Genomic DNA, 18204 nt, shown 5'->3' on the forward strand with positions numbered 1-18204 from the left:
TTAAAAACTAATATATCGCTGTGTCCCAGAGAAAATAGGGTCCTGTGCTAGACTGTCACATGGTCCCTAATCTTTTCCCTTTCCTGTGAAGACCAGGATATAAAGAACAGAGAGTTTATACAAATACAGGCTCCAGCCCCTACTCTGCTACTTATTAAACTGTGACTTTGGATAAATTATTAAACCTTCCTGAGTCCATTTTTCCATTTAGAAGATGTGCTTTTTAATTCCAACCTCACCATACCCACTTTTATACAAATTAAATGAGATGACAAGTGTAAATCACCCAGTAGGTGCTCAGTATTTTGTAGTTTCATCACCCCTAGTCCCAAGTCCTATTCTTACATACTTACAATAGCCAGGTGTGTCTGTTCCAGATTGAGTGCATCTGTTTGTCTTTGGTGTCAGCTCAGGCATTCATGCAGGGGACACTACATTAATCATCCAAAGCAAGTCTTTCTTCTCTCTGATCTACTTCAGTGTAAAAACATGTAGCTTTCCATGGCCTGGTAACATCTTAGTGAGGCCTTGTTCCTTATTCATGAACTACAGTAAGAGCTATGATTACTAAGGTACTGCTATGTTGCATACAAAACCACGGGCCATAAGAGGTCAGTCTTTAATGAATAGGTGTTCTCTGTTGTGAAGTTCTCTGTTGAACTCAGGATGGGTATTTACATGTAAACTTATTATACTCAAACCAAGTGTAATACCTTAAAGATGAAGATCCATTTAAATGAAATATAATTCAAGGAATCAGCCTACAAGGAAACATGCACTTATACAGTGCACTTTCTGTCCGAAGAATATAGCATAAAAGATCTTTTTCTGCAAGTTTGTAAGGGTTAAAATTCCTACCTAGGCATCTACTAATGAGTAAAGTTCATTCAGTACAAATCTACCACCATTCTAAAAATCTACTTTTAATCATTCCAGAAAATACAACAAATTCAAAAAAGGGAGGCTCAAGTTCTTCTACTGAGGATTACCTCTGTTATCTGCTATGTTTGATAAATGAATCATAACTGCCCTGGAGAATTCAATTTAACAAGTACGTGGTTGTCAGGTTAATGTGATACGGTAATAAGGAAAGGCACTTAAACTTCAATCAGTAATCACCTCATTCCTTCGCCCCTTCTTTTGGTGAAGACTTTTTAAACCAGGCACTATAACAAATAACAACCGGCCCTGCCCAGCAGCTCTTACTGGAGCATGCAGCGTCAGCCTACTAGGGCAAGCTAAGTTACCAGAATGCCAACTGCAAAGCGTTAGGACTCCCAGAAGCCCTGACCCAGAGGTGAGGCGGCAGTCATGAGATGGCCTGCTGAAGGATGGATGGTGTTTTAACAGGTGGAGATAATATTTGATTGCATATTGAAGTGGAAAACCTCAGGGGAGCAACAAGAGCAGAGACTTACTTGTCTACAGGAGACCAGTGGGAGATAAAAATGGAAAAATAAGTTGGCACCATCTTGTGGAAGGCCACAAATGCCAGCGTAAATAGTGTAAACTTAATTAAATAGACATTGGGGAGCCATTGTAGGATCTGAAGCAGAGGGCTGACATGGTAGTTGTACATGAGGAATAAATCTGTCAGTAATAGGTGAGGTGGATACGAACGGATGACTAGAGGCAAAGGATTAGCCCAGTGTTCTAGGGTGCAGCTGCAGACAGAGAAGGAGAAAAGCAAAAGTCCATTACAACATACATCTGGAATTTGCATAGTGAGACTTAACAGTCCAAACATATATCTCAGATAAAAGGCCACATTTATTTTAAATATATGCTGAGAGCTAGGGAGTTAAAGCAGCAGTTTTTAACCTCTGGAGACATAGAATCAACTAAAAGTTCGGCCGCCTCAATTTGCTTACCACAAACCATCGCCCTCAAAACCCTGGATTTGCTAAACATTTCAAACTCAGAAGCGGAGGCTCAATAAACCCACATCGTGCCTGGCACATATTTCTTCTTTGGGGCCAAGGAAATTTGATCCGCTTCTTACTAATTCGTTTAAATTCATTCAAACTGGGATTTTGAGAAACCTTACTGCCCAAAGAAGCCTTAAGAGCTTACTGACTTTTTCCCTCTTTGCAAAGAGGAAACAATCGTTTTGCAACTATTCCTGACTCCGGAAGTTACAGTCATGCTCTCCATCGGGTGCAATGGATTTTCATGGTAGGCAAAATACTAGGCAAAAAACAGATTTTGCCGTGAGGTTGAAGAGAGCAAGCATCTGACCTCTTGAGCACTTCCTCCCACTGGTGCAGCAGGTGTGGATGCGGATACAACCCCTGGAGGAGGAGAAAGCCCTGCTGCTGTGTGACTCCAATCAGCCACGTTGGTTTTCTTGTCACTGTCAAGAGCATGAAAGAAAAAAATAGCAATTAAAGAAAAAAACCTTGAATGTTAAAAAGTTAGACCCAGAGAACGTTTTACCCTGCCTGAAAGCCTTTCCTCCTCCTCCTCCCCCTCCTCCCACTGCGTGGCGGCGTTGAAGCAAAGCTGTTCTCCCGGTGACAGCCGTCAAGAAGTCGTGAGTGTTTTTTCGTACACAGAAGAACTAATGTCACGGGGCTTTAATACATTCTATTCAAGACCTGAGTGTAGACAGCTTAAAATAACATCTTAGATCCTTTAAACTCAGTTCCAACTTCAAGTTAAATGTTAAAGTGATCGTGTGTTTTATTTTTGCTTAGGTTTCTTTTCTTTTCCCAGTCCCTTTTTTTTTTTTTTTTTTTTTGATGTTTTGTTATTAGTCCTGATGATGTTTTGTTCTGTACATTTTTATTTCTTTTTTAATATTCACAATTGATTTTCTTATTTTTCTGTTATGTATGAGCCAAGAAAAGACCCTTGATATTAAAGAATTTAATATATGCTTTATCTCAGTCTAGTTTCTTGGGATGTCAGAAAGTCACTGGCTATGACTTTGTCTTAAATAAAATGTCCACCCGTGAGGTGAGAGAAATCTCCAGACTTGAGGTTATGGATCACATAATACACTCAGCTCATCATATGTGAGTTTCTACTCACTGTATTTTGGCTCTGAGAATATGCACAACAAGAAACAAACAATATACGGCCACTTCTGACCACTGGATGATTTCTGAGAGGTCAGAGAAGTCATAATATTTTATTTTAGAAGACTTTTTGGCAGCTGGTTCTTTTATGAATAAATGGAAACTTCAGTATCTAAAGATGGTAAACTGGGAGAGGGGAGATACTGAAGTAATTACAGCCAAGAATAAATTATGAAATTTGGTCAGAACACAAGAAAGTGAATCAAAGTGTTTAATAATTTGAAATAACCACTGCTCTCATTTAGAGACTCACATTTTTAACACATCTTCAAAAAAACCTGAACTCTCCACTGTAAATTCTGGAAACCTATCAATACCATTTTATACACACAACCTTCCTTATTATTTTTTTTCACTCTTAAAGTAGGCTACTTAGACATTATTTCTACAGGGCAACTGCATCGTAGTCTCGGTTACTTCAATCTTAGACTCTCTTGTGTTTGCATTCAAGAAATATGCAATCCTGGAGAACACTACAAACCCTGCACTAACAGAATGTGTAAAAGGAAGAAAGAGTTATGCTATAAAACTACTTGCTTGTGCTTCAGGATACTTAAAGGAATTAATTTTGTATCATCTTTTTAAAAAGCTGAATATTGAAAACTGAAATTTCACTCTGATCTCTCCAGGGTTCAGCATTCTTGAACTTAGACTGATGGAGCAACACATCAGGAAAGTAATTTAATTTGGTCAACATGTATTTAGCACCTATAACTTGCAGGACATAGTGGAAAACTAACAGGAATCTAGTCTCCAAGAACTTGCAGTCTAATAAAAAAAACCAGACCTGTGAATAAGAGCAAACTTTGCACCATACTGGGAACAATTGGTTGTTAGAAGAGAAGTTGATTAAAGGAAAGCGTAGTCGCAGGAAAACCTGGGCCCGGCGACACTACTTCAGGGTTCATTTAAAAATTATTTCAAAGCCCAATGCATGAGTTTTATCATTTTACCTTTCACAAATTGGGTTATTATTTTAAAAGAGCATCTGGTGATGGTGTTGCTGTGAAATAATTGAATTTACTGTTTTTTATTACATGTGATAATTTAATGTATTGCTGGGGTAATAGCTCAACATATGTATACAGTGACATGATTTGCAGTTTACAACAGTGTATTACCAGTTTAAGAAGATCTGGAAGAAAGGAGCACAAGGCTCTGAATGTAAGAAATGGTAAGAATGGGAAATGCTAGTTTGTTGTTTTGTTTTGTTTTGTTTTTTGTTTTTTTTTTTTACTGTTTCCATTTTATATGATTGCACTAGATACCAGAGGTTATAAATTTGGTGAAACGATTTCTGACCTTAGGTATAATCAGTCATTTATACCAATAACTCCAAGCTACAAGATATATTAAAGATTCTAAAAGAGTGCCTGCTTGGCAAGCACAAGGTCATGAGATCAATTCCGGGTACCAAAAATTAAAAAGAAAACTTTTTTAATTTTAAAAAAAGTTCTAAAGAAATAAAAAAGACTATAAATAGCCACTATCCCAGCAAAAAATTTACATTATAATAATTAGCACAATAATTAGAATCATAGAGATTTGTTAAAATATTAATAAGATATTCCATTGGACTGATCCCATAAAGTGCTAATATTAGATTTATGTAGTTGGATCTCCATGTCTGCTTGCAGCCAGTTCTGCTCATTTAAACATACAGACTTTCTTTGTCCTTGGTATCACCTCAGTGACTCCAGCACCAATTACGAATCGCTCAGCTTCGGGGACAGTTAACATACACCTTGTCCAGGGAGCCACGTACACAGCTGACAGAAAAGCTCATCATACAGGAGTATTCAGCTTTTTTTTTTTTTTTTTGCCACAGATCCTGTATTTATATAGGGTTTAATCTTTTTCTGCTTCTCCTAATACCAACATTCAACAACCTTTATAACAAAAATATGCTACAGAGAAAGTCCTCAAAAATGAAAATAATTTTATTAACATTTTTTGCTCTTAAGCCAAACCCAACTTGTAAAATTTTTAAATTACCATACTGGCAGTGCCAATACAAATTTCATCACCCTAAAATTAGTACCAGAGTAGTGCAAAAATGTGTTAATACATACATATTTGTAATATTCAGAAAGGAGCATGTGATCAGAAAATGAAGTTAAGGTCAGTGCTTATGTAAAGTTAGGTGAAGAGCCATTCCAGAGCATCTTTGGGTAAATATCCCAAATGAAGACCATAAAACAATAAAAGCCAAACAATGATGCAATAAAATAACTGTCAATGTTTTTAAATAATGACTTGTATTACATAAATGTCTTAAATAAATTTAGCATTTCATTACTAAGTACGCTACTAAGGTTCCATAGATTTCCCTAAGCTGAATTTAGCTGAGCTTTTATTTCAAGACCAATTAGCAGAGTTAATCATTAAAATTTCTATCCATGAATGTATATCATGATCTCCTAATTATCAGAATAAACATGTTAGTTATCCGTTAAGTATTTTTGGAAACAAAGGTGTCAGAATTTATTCAGTAACTGCGTAATGCATTTGAGAAAGCAGTACCTAGTACTGTCACACACAACGAGGACTCATTTACAGATAGTATCGCATATGGAATTTTTTTCCAAGTGTAGCTTCATCTCTTCACATCTTAGTTTTTCATTATCTCACCTAGCACAAAATTCTCCTTAAATGATAATTGATTGGTAAGTAATCAATATGGATTTAAATAATTTTACTTTCCTGCATTATTGCATGAACCTTTACAGGACTAAATTCAGAGTCTTTCTTCCATTTAGCTTTATCCTCTCAAGAAAGAAAATTACACACTATTATTTTCATAAATAGCTATCTCGCATCACTTCTGAATCACTGTCTTGTTGACTAACTTACATAGAGATGCTAAATGCACAGTCATTGGTATTTTAGAAAGTACTGTCCATCAATTAATTATGCAACTTGACAAATTACTCCCTGCCCATCTCAGACATCAAATTTGAAAGTGCACAAATAAAGACTAGCATCACGATGACCAATTCATTGTCACACTTTGAATACTCACATGATTAAATACCTTTACGTGCTATATTTTAAACCCACACATTGTCATAAAAATTAACTGTAAAAATACTTATTGATTAGACTGACTTAATTGGTGTGGTTTTATATACCTGAGTTTATACTGTACTTCAAAGATACAGGCCAGGGCTAGGAGAGGCAGTGAAGCAATGCTCTGAGGTTCTAAATTTAAGAGGCTACCAAATAACTCAGGAATCAATTGGGAAATATAATATCTTTATATAATATTTTAAAAATAAAAATTAATGTCAAAAATTCCATGAGAGTAAAATATCAAAAATGTAAATAAAAATCAGAAAAGATCTGCATTCTGTCACATTGATGGATATTCGACTAAAAAGTTTTTTAAAAAGTAGCTGGGAAAGATGAGAATCTTTCTATTTTCTTGTTTGGTTTAAGGATGAAAATTGCTCCAACCTTAATATTTCTACCTCATATGATCATCGGTTCAATAATGTGGTATTTTTACCCAAATAGAAAATCTAGTGAATAGTAACCCTTATGTCTTGTCTTCTGTTTACCAAATGTAACTTAATTTAAATATTATTTTAACCATGAGTCAGTTTAAACTGTTATACTACTTGGAAAACTCAGTAGACGATTAAAAAAAATCATCCATAATCTTAATTTGCTGTATTTGTAGCATATTTCCATCATTCAAGGTTTTCTTGTTGGCTCCTGATTCTCTTAGGTAAATACAGATGTATTATCAATTACAAGGAAAGTTGCCTATAGTATTTTAGAAAGTAGAAATTTTCATAGAATATAAAAAAAAATGGATCGGGGCTGGGGATTTAGCTCAGTGGCATAAGCGCCTGCCTTGCAAGCAGGCAGTCGTGAGTTTGATCCCCGGTACCGATAAAAAGGAAAAAGACAAAAAAAAAAAAAAAAAAGAAAGAAAGAAAGAAAGAAATGGATCATTGAGTAAATATTTCCTTTTAAATTTACCTTATACATAACATTGAAATGATTGACTTCATTTATTCATTCAGGGAACTGATTTGATTCTATCTAGAATTATCACATTTCCTATTCTCTAGGCAATAAAATTCCTTAAGAGTTGTCTGTACTTGATGCTTCAAATTTCTCTCTTCCTACTTTCTCTCTTACATTTTTTATCATTAAATAACTTAAAATTTATATAAAATTTTCAGGAACTGAGCAAGTCATATACATTTTTCCATTACTGCTCTCAATTCTTAACCATTTGAGAATTTGTGGTATGCATCAAGCCCCTTTGTCTCTAAATATTTCAATTTGCATTTCTCAAAGAACAAGTTTATAGGGGCTGGAGGTTTAGCTCAGCAGCATAAGCGCCTGCCTTGCAAGCAGGCAGTCATGAGTTTGATCCCTGGTACCGATAAAAAGGAAAAAGAAAAAAAAAAAAAAAGAACAAGTTTATTCTTTTGTGTGGCTCCACTGTCACATTCAAGAAATGTGTAAATACAATGTTATTATCTCATATATAGGTCCATATCCAAGTTTCACCAATTATCCTAGTAATGCTACTTATGTAAATTTTTCTCTGATCCAGCGTCCAATTGAGGATCAGGCATTACATTTAGTGTTATATCTCTGGGAGCTGTATTTTGAAACAATATCTGATGTTTTCATCATTTCACGACCTTGACTTTTTGAAACACGCAGGCTGGTTGTTTCATAGAGTGTCCTTCAAGCTGAGTTTTTCTGGCGTGTCCTCATTGTTGGAGTCAGATGTGCATTTGTGGCAGGCGCACTGTAATTCGTGAGTTACCTAGAAGGTGTGAAATGGCAGTGTCTCCTCCCCTGAACATTCAGTCCTTAGTGAAGACGGTGCACGCTATTCATTTGTCATTAACAAGTACCCATTTTTCCCTCCTTCTGTACGTCATCTGCGGGGAAATGCTTTATCTTAAACCCTTTTGAATTTGCCTTCATAATTTTAGTATCCAGTAAAGATTCCGGCCTGATTCAGTTATTACTATGATGGTTGACAAAATGCTAATTTTCCAAACATATCATTTCTACCTATTGGTTCTACCAAGAAGAGGTTTCATTTTTAATTTATTTACTCACTTGCTCACTGTGATATGGATTCATTGATTCCTATTAATGGCTTATAATCTATTCCTCCATTATTTATTCTATGGCTCAAATTTCCCCATACTCTTTTAGAGGAACACCTTAAAAGTTGTCACCTCTGTCATTTTTGAATGAGCATATCATTTTTCAAACTCTCCTTTAGTTTCTGGCATAGCAAGATGTTATCATTCATCTCACACCTTTCCAGTGCCAGTTCTAGAACCGGCCTGTCACCACCATGGTCTGATTCCTTTTAGCAAGAAATTGTATTTTAAAACCAAAGCCTGGGTGCTAGACGTGCTCACTGCTTGTATTGCTTGTAGACACACAATAAAATGTGGCCTTTTGAAGTATACAGTTCCTGACCAACCTGAGTCTTCACTGTACCGGACCCACTGGCAGAGTGTGATACTTGGGTGCACGTTTTCCTCCTTGAAGCACTCTGCAGTAGGGTTCCAAGAACAGATGTTTTCTTGATTTTCCTCATATGATGGTCTTTCTCTGGCTCCTGTAATTTTCCCTTCTCTTCATTCTTCTTTTTCCCTCCTTTTTCTCCTCTTCTCCTCCACCTCTCTCTCTGTGTCTCTGTCTCTGTCTCTCCGTCTCTCTGTCTCTCTCTGTCTCTCTCTCTGTGTCTGTGTGTGTGTGTGTGTGTGTGTGTGTGTGTGTGTGTCCTCTTTTCTCTCCTCTCTACTCACACAGAACATCTGCTGTTGCCTCCACATGCCAGGACCAAGCACACTTCTGCTGCTGCTAGCTTTTTGAGATGGCTCTTCTATGTGGACGGTGTCCCCCAAATACCTGCTTTGCCAGCTCCATCACCTTCAAGTTTGCATCAGATTTTGCCCTCTCGTAGCCCCCTCTGACTGCGCCCCCACAAACTTCTGATCCTGTTCTCTGCTTTACTTTGTGCCCCTATTACACTTACCACCTTCTAACATATTTTACGATTTGTTTGTTTTTGTGTTGTATATTGTCTTTCTCTTCCAAAATGTAAGTTCCATGAGGGAAGAGATGATTCTTTTACTTACTGAAGTATCTAGAACTGAATGAACTCCCAAAGAATCTAGAACAGTGTGTGTTCTAAAGAATGCATTCATTTTAAAAAATAAATAAGTGAATCATTTTATCCGGTACTTTGACTTAATAAAATCATGCAAATGAGTAAGACCACACCAGCAGAATGGAGTCCATATATACCATTTTTAATATCAAATTGTACTTAAACACTTCAATCATACTCCGTTTACCATTTTGTTTGTCTCTTTTCATGGATGAAATCTAAATATGTTTTTAAATGAAAATAATTTTAATCAGGCGCACTTCTGGAGAACAGTAGATGTTGCCAGCCCTGAATTGTGTGCTTGCATGCATAATACAACCTAAGAAATGTACGGATGCTAGTCATTCACTGCCAACAAGAATATCCAATGTTTTCTCTGTTTCTGGCATTTGTTTTGATTTTTGGATTCCAAAGGGGAAAGGAGAGATGGGAGAAATGATGACAGAAAACAAAATTACTTTATATGTGAGCTGTACATTTTCCTACTAGATTGTCAAACTATCCACATGCCCAAAAGCAGCAGCAGATGTCACCAATATGGCCCTAGAGTGACTCATAAACCTTCACTGGAGATAAGACATACCTTGACAGATACTCAGATAATGTGCCTGGCACATTTCTGGACAACCACCATGATGTCACCGTCAAGTGATGACTACTGAAATATTCCTACTGCCAAATGCTTTAGACATTTATGGCTACCAGTGAAAGAAAATATATTCTCCCTTAGAAGCCAAGCAGCCTGCTTCTTGTTAGGACATATTTTCCTCACAGCTCTTCCACGCAGGTGAGAGTTCATCAGAATGGAGAGAGTATGGGGTGAGAACTTGTTCTCAATTTTTGAGCCCCAGTTCCAATACAACAGGAAAAAAAAAAACACTTATTTCAAATGCATGCAGAAGTGTGTAGATTTCACATTTCAGAAAAAAAATTTTAATTCATATAGTCCGTGTCTTCCAAAAGTACATTTATAAATATAAATATCTTGACATTTTAATAAATGCTATATAAAGAAATATAATTTATGTTCTAAAACAATTTCCAATATAGCATTAGATAGACTATATTTAATTAGAGTTAGTCCTTAAATTATTGAAATCATCTTTTAAATCTCTCTCCTTTTAACACGTTATTCTTTACACAGTGAATAAAATCAGCTCTCTGAAATATTTCAACTTCTGTATTTGGTTACTTCCCCGCAGATACAACACACTCAGGGGAAATTGGCACCAAGAAAAAGGTGAAAAGGCTGTTAAGTTTCCAAAGATACTTCTATGCATCGAGGCTGCTCCGTGGCATTATACCACAAGCTCCTCTCCACTTGCTGGATGAAGACTACCTTGGACAAGCCAGGGTAAGCCAGTCACCCCTGCAGTATCCTGGTGACCTAGAGTTTGTCCTCAGATGGCAACACATAGGTCTGAGTCCTCCTGTGCTTCTGAGGACTTCTGTTACTTGGGGTTAGTTACTTAGCACACCTGGACTTTCCCCTCAAATATAGTTGTGTGAAAAGACGTGCAGTTTGCAGGGGCAAGAGAGCTGGAAAAATCCACAACTGAGGCTTTTGAATCAGTATCTAACTCTAAGTATGGGGTATTTTTAAAAGGAAAACATAATACCAAGTGTGCTTTGGACAATAAGGCTTTAAATTACCCAATATTTTCAATTACCTACTCTTCGGTTTCCTACTCAATGTTTAATTTCACATTCAGGCCACATTAATAGAATAATGTGTTCAGCAATTGTTTTCACTTCATTTTTTGCAATCCTCCTTCCTTCAATAGTAGCTTGTGATGCCCACATTTTACTGAACCACAGTTTAACAGACACCATGTGAGCTCACCATGAATGAGCACTGCACCAAGCACTGTGCAGGATGACTGTGGTTGACACACCGAAGTGGACAGCATCGGCCACATTTTTCAAATGAAGAAACTGGAGCACAGAGAAGTTAAGGATTGTAGCTAAGCTTCTACGATCAGGAAGAGACACACGGAACAATGAATCAAGCAGTAAAACTCCAGAGCTTGTCCCTCAAACTGTCATTAGAAAATAGAGTAAGATTTGATTTACTCCAAACCATTTGTACACAGAGAATATAGTGTGCTATTTCCAACTTTTTAATTGTTTAATTCACTATGTCTCAAAGTAAATGTTTGGTTCTCAGTGTGATTCATTTGGGTGCTATTTTTTGTTTGCCTTTTCAGCATATGCTCTCCAAAGTGGGAATGTGGGACTTTGACATTTTCTTGTTTGATCGTTTGACAAATGGTAAGTTACCCAAAAGGATTCTCACTAAAATACACACCATAAAGTGGGATTCATTTCATGAGACACAAAATTTATTTTTAAACATGTTAGTCTTTTTTTTTTTCTTCTTTCTCTACTTTCATAAGTCTATAGTCTCTCAAGAAGGACCAGGCCAAGGGAAAAATAAGTTAGATAAAGAACAAGGACTGAATTTAGCCTTAGAATCTTGGGACAGTTTCCTCCTGACCTTGATAATCCCAAAGGAATTAGGAAACCACAGATTAGATTCTTTCTTTGCAAAAATACTTTGGCCACGTTAGAAAGTTCATTTTTGGTTGATGAAAACTCAAACCATAAAGCCTGTCTCACCGGTCCTGATTTACAGAGCAGGCAGTGAAGTTTTTAAACGTGATCCAAGTCTGCCCTGTTGCAGGTATTGCTCAAATATGTTTTTCAACATCAGAAGAAAACAATTGCTAAGAATAGAATGTAAAAACCTAGGCTGCAGCTAAAAAGAAAAGTAAACATTCTTATTGGTTTCACTTTTTAAGTTTGAGGGCCCATAAAAGCCTTCCTTAAGAAAATAATTATATCTTAATGTATTTTCATCTATTTATTAAACATGTGTAAGCTTAGGGAACCAATGAAAGATGTTAGATTTAATGTGGGTGTTAATACGTCTCATCATCTACCACACTTGTACTTTAAGTCATTACAGATGGTTTTGTCATTATTCTATTTCTTAGCAAACAATGTGCAGTTAAGGTCATAAACGGATCTTTACACCATGGAAAGGAAACAGGACCCTAGGGAATAAGGGGATGAAGCCCATAACTTTGTATTTCACTTTTCTCAGATCAGCTGATAAATGAATACTGACAAACAGAATTAACTGTCGACAAAAGAATCTGTCAAATATATTTGTTTCAAAGAGAATATAATTATGATCATCATCAAATATAAAGTGAATATATATCAAGGATTTTATTAACTCAATTAATTGGAGACCTAGTAAGATGCTATCACTCATACAAAAGGAAAATTCAAAGAACCACATACTTATATGCAGTAAGAAATGCTGAAATGAATTTATAAGTAACAGCAAAATCAAGAGGGGGAATCAGTTATATTTCTACTAGATCAATTTCGTTTGTAAGTCTATGGGCAACAATCATTTACCATGTTATTTGTCGTCTCTAACTTGAGAGTTGTGAAACAAAAGACAATACATTTGCAGAGATAAACTGAATGAGGTAGTGTGATTAGGGAACTCCTAGTTTTCCGTGCAAGTCACCCAGGCTGGTCCATTTCAAAGTCTTAAATAAACTCTTTAGGGTTTTTAAAATTCAAAATCATTATTCTTAAATAAACAATAGCTTTTGAATGCTTGCAAGCTATTATAGCTTCAAGTTTGTAACTCTGCTGGCTTGCATTCTAAAATACCTCATAGTCAAATCTCCTCTCGGATGATTTTTCATAGGAAAAAAATAGGTTAAAACTGTTAAGTGGTAGCATGGTTTAGATACCCCTGTAAATTAAAGTTCACTGGAAATGTTAATTTCAAGACATTAACTATGGTTTTTTTAAAATACGTACATATATTTATACAGCCACACGTGTGTATGTGTCCTTGACACTCCAGTAGGCACATTCCTTGTTCTAATAGTTTTATTTCCTTTATTTTAGGGAGAAGATCTGAGCTAACTTTAATTGTAAAATAGGAGAAAATCTAGGCCAGATCATACTAACAATATTCTCTGAATACTTTCAGATCCAAAGCGGGGGGGAGGAGGTGTCTATCAAAGAAGCCTTGTTACAGAGAGACTTTGGATCTTTATTTTCAGTCTTGATATTTCAGTGGTGATTAAAGTAAGTTACAGTAGATGGCTCTTCTTCTCTAGGAAACAGCCTGGTAACACTGCTGTGCCACCTCTTCAACACCCATGGACTCATTCACCATTTCAAGTTGGACATGGTGACCTTACACAGGTTTTTAGGTAAGTCCTCATTTCTGTACTCCTAACCCCATCCCCATAAATAATAACGGTGCCTAATACTCTTCGTATAAAGTGGCAAGAACCATAGCATAGTGGATAAAGACCTCAAATTAATTTCAAAGGATCAAATATTGGTTTTAAAACATAGTTTGCCTAGCTAAAGTCATTGATAAATTGTCTACTTGATTAATTATCTTTACAATAGATTAAGGGCTTATAAGCAAATCATCAAGAAACATTGCTGTCAGAGAAGATTATAATCTGCTCTTGTATTAATAAAAACCCCAGCAGGGTATTTATTTTCAACTCACTCAGCACATAAATTTTTGAAAATCTTCAATAGGCATCTTTTAAAAAATAATTATAATAACTACTATTATGTAGCGCCTACTCTGGGCAGAGAACTTTAGATAAGTTATTTCTAACCATCTAAACAGATCTGCAGGTTGAACTTTATCATCACTATCTGGCCCACAGTTAAGGAGAGGGAATGAGAGGTTCCATTACATCCCCAAGGCCAGCTGCTAGAAGTGGCAGGACCTCAGTTCACACTAAGACTCGTCTAGCTTTTGGTTTTTCCACTCAGTTGACCCATCACCTTTAATAAAAAAGCAGTCCTGGTTCTTCTTTGATTTTTTCCTATTCTTGTGTACCTGTCAGTGAATTATTCAGAGAAGATTTCTAGTCGCCAAATGGCTTCCCTGTGCCACTTAGCATGTTTCTGGCTTCTTTAGCTTGCCACATGGCTGCATTCTGAATTTAGAAGCCGAGTTACTGTCATCAGGAGTAAAATAACAACAGCCTCAAGAGCCAGGCTTCCATGGTGCTCACATCTGGGGCCTATTCCAAGGATGTGCATGTATTAACACATCAAATCTTTGCAGCACAGCCTTGAGCTCAGAACTGCTGTTATCCTTATTTTAAAGAGAAGGAAACTGAGGAAACAGGTAACAATAATTTTCTCACTCCAGATAACAAGTGAAAGAGCCAGGTTCAAATATAATTGTAAAACAAAACTCCTGAATGAAAGTATATGTGGCAAACAAAAATATCTGAAACCAGACAAAACATGGATTCTTGCCAGAAACATAAAGAACTTCAGGCTGATTGCACTTTAATTGTCTGAACAAAGTAATGGCTGTGAATAGGGCCAAATAACTTAGATTTGTCTAATGGAGAAGATATAAATTCAGATTCTCTGGACATATGCATGTGCCAAGAGAACATTTTTAAATATATTCTCAGTAACTGAATTACCGCCAGAATACAGAGCCAGATGCATAGCACAGGCCAAGAGAATATGGCCTCACTCACAAATCTGAACAGCCTGTCCGTGCTGAATATATCACATCCTATGCACTGACTTGATTATGAGCTACAGCAGGCTGGTGGCTTCTGTAAACAGCAAACCAAAATTGCTTCAGCTATCATTCAGCTTGGCTCCAAGAGCTCGCTGAGCATCACATTCGATTGGAAGGGCATGCAAGATGACATCTGACCTTGAAGAAAACAGAAATAAAGCCAAGAAGGCTTCATTTGGATCAATGCAGTACTTTGAATTTCTGCCTGAAGAAGTCCCAGATCCACTTGGGTCAGTATTTGTTATTCAAGTGGTAATCCAATCATTGGGGATTAGGAATCTGATGCTACCAGACTCTGAAAGGATACTTCATTTATGGTGTATTATTCATAGATGCCAGCAAACTTAAATAATTAAACTATGGTGTGAAATAAAGTTGTCCTTTTCCTACATATTTATTTTTCTTATGAATGAGGGCCTTCATGAATGCCAGAAAGGGGTGATTTATGAAGGAGGTGAGAAACCCCAAGGGTCTCACAAATCCTTCTGGCCTTTCTTCCCGACTGTCCCCCAGCAGCCCAGTGAAACTGCCAAGCTTGCAAACCACTTTCATTTTCAAAGGATCCCCAGGCTGTGCATTTTGGAGGCACTAATATTTTTAAACAAAAAGCACCCTGAATAATCTGGCCTAGTATGTCATTCTTGTTTTGGTTTTAGCTAACTAAGTAATCTGTTTACCTCCTAGTCATGGTTCAAGAAGACTATCACGGCCAAAACCCGTATCACAACGCTGTTCACGCCGCCGACGTCACCCAGGCTATGCATTGCTACCTAAAGGAGCCAAAGGTAAAAGGAAGACCCAGCTAACCCCTCGGCCATCTGGAAATACCATGTGAGCTGCCTGCTGGGCTCCAAATTACCCAGCATATCCAAACAACTATGTTAGTAGTCATTCGCAACATGAATCGAAGGTATCTGTATTAAAGTTCCCATAACAGCTCTGAAAATCTTATCGTATTCATGAAAAAGGATGTGAATTTGCTGAGGTTTCCTTTTATATTTTCAAGGCTACATTATGACAAAAGCAACCTTCTCTATAGCAATCTACCTCTCAAATATTTTCAATGGTCCCCAAAACAAGCTCTTTTGCCTTGGATCTTTACCACAAACAGCACTGGCATTGAACTTTACTGAAAAAGTTTTCCACCTCATGGTTTTGAACCAACAAATGGAATCAAAATCCATTAAAAAGGTCAAATTCCATTTCATCCTTGGCCAATTGGATATCCTGAATTCAGGACCCATGAAAATGTAAGAATGTCAAAGACCGCTCACCAAGCATATTCTGACACAATAAACCACCCAAAATTAAAAAAAAAAACATAATGATAATGTTCCCTACTAAAGAAATTCTCAGCTATATAAAATTCAAGTGGTTTATTTTTGTTGTTTTTGTTCTACAATATTTGTGACAGAACCCAAGAAGTACAGAGCTGTATCTCCAATCCTATTTATTTATTTATATTTATTTTGAGACAATCTTGCTCGGTAGCCTAGACTACCTGAGTGGCTGGGATTACAAGTGTGTACATTTGCACCTGGCTAAAATTTAAGTTTCCGCTGCAGAGTACAGGATGAGTTTTCAGAAAATGATCTTCCAGTTTAAGGCTCTGTTTAATTCAATCAATTTTACCAACCCCCATAAAGGTAAATATAAAGATGCTTTAACATCAAACATAAATCCATAGATGTCAAACAAGCATTCCATTAGGACAAAGCTAGGTAGATGTCTCATACCTATAAAATGTTCCAAAATTACTAATGGTTTTGCTTTTTAACCTATGAAAACTCCAAAAGTTGTAACACGACAGAGTTGTATTTTTATTAATACTGGACTCTCATTTCCTTGCTTATTCCCCTAATAACCAAAAAACAAAAGATTCTCACACATTCTTCCACTGTTTAGTTCAGCCCACTTCTTTCAAAGAAGTGGCAAAGATTTATTAGTTGAGATACAAAAATGATTCTCTAAGTGTATCCATCTCTTTGGTTTCAACTTTTTTTTTCATTTACAACTTTCTCTACCAGTAAGGCTGGTTTCAACCTTGGTCTTCTCCCTGACTACCAGATAGCAGAGGTGCTGATAACCAGCGCCATTACAACAGAACAGAACAGAAAGGCAGCAGAAAGGAGGTCCCTGAGTGATCTACACAATTGGAGTTTACCCAGTTACTTGCCCTATAGAGCTTCTGTGTTTTCCTGCAATTCCATGTGCATATCACCTTGTTGAATTCCTCAGAGGGTAATGATCTGGCTGACAGACCTAAACAATGCCTCACTCTATTTTATTTAGCCCAAACAAAAGTCACCCTATTTGTGGAAACACACCAACCTCTCACTTTGACTTTTTAACAGCTGGCCAGCTTCCTCACCCCTCTGGACATCATGCTTGGACTACTGGCTGCAGCAGCACATGATGTTGACCACCCAGGAGTAAATCAGCCATTTTTGATCAAAACAAACCACCACCTTGCCAATCTGTATCAGGTAAGGGAGCCCAACATGGGACTAGATACAGTACACTCCATGTTTTTAGGCCTAGGGCTAGAGCTGATTTTACCTTTGGAGAAAACCTTCATTCAAGGTCAGTCTCAGTTATGGAACCCACATTCAAAGAATATGGATTTGATATAGGTCCAGCATCTCCCCGAAGAGAGATTAAACTAATATACAAGGATAGCCAAGGAATTCAATTTACTCCAAAGCAGTTTTGAAAGTGCCCTGTCAGGACCCTGAACCTACGCTCTGATGATCGACTAAGTATGTCTGCCTCTGTGGAAACTGGCTTGCATGCAGTGACCAGCTGAAGTCAGTTCTTACCAGGTATAATACTAATTCAGACTTGGATCGCCAGGGCCTTTTCTAAACTTTATTGGCCTCTGAGTCATAAGTATATTACCAAAGACAAAAGGCATACTTTGCTTTTAGAAAATAGTCCAGCAGTATGAATAGTTTGGTCTCAAGAACTCTTATCTATGACATCATCTCAGATATTAGCCTCTACACCATAAATGAATTGCTCTCAGAATTTTAATGTGGTTCTCTGGATACCTTCAGTTGTCATTAACAAAATCATTTCATATGAGGAAATCAACTGCCTCAATTTTAGATCTTTTGAAAATAAAATGGACTGCCAAGAATCCCTAATGGATCTCTGAGAACAACTGCATTAAACAAGATTCTGCAGCCTAGGATACCTTGATTTCCAGTAAAATAGAACTGGAAGATGGAAAAAAATAAAAAGATTGGCTTCTGGCACAGACAGGAATTAGCATTCTAAATTTACAAGTCCACCTGCAGGTCAACCAGCCCCTAAGGCAGGGACAGAGATGCCCACAGAGAGGGGCAAGGTGG

General features: G+C 36.9%; 1 protein-coding gene across 3 annotated transcripts in view; it reads left to right on the forward strand.

Annotated features, from left to right (window-relative positions):
* Pde7b (phosphodiesterase 7B) overlaps window positions 1–18204 on the forward strand; it is a 294246-nt gene that overhangs the window by 248393 nt on the left and 27649 nt on the right. For all 3 annotated transcript variants that reach the window (XM_013151103.3, XM_003468502.5, XM_005003139.4), the window contains 5 exons: window positions 10446–10597; window positions 11451–11514; window positions 13395–13490; window positions 15536–15636; window positions 17206–17337. In XM_013151103.3, coding sequence (XP_013006557.1) covers window positions 10446–10597; window positions 11451–11514; window positions 13395–13490; window positions 15536–15636; window positions 17206–17337 — 545 coding nt within the window. The remainder of the gene's footprint in view (window positions 1–10445; window positions 10598–11450; window positions 11515–13394; window positions 13491–15535; window positions 15637–17205; window positions 17338–18204) is intronic.

Source organism: Cavia porcellus, unplaced genomic scaffold, assembly GCF_034190915.1.
Source record: "Cavia porcellus strain 051 isolate PalLab524CR breed Dunkin Hartley unplaced genomic scaffold, mCavPor4.1 scaffold_22, whole genome shotgun sequence".
NCBI classification, from domain to species: domain Eukaryota; kingdom Metazoa; phylum Chordata; class Mammalia; order Rodentia; family Caviidae; genus Cavia; species Cavia porcellus.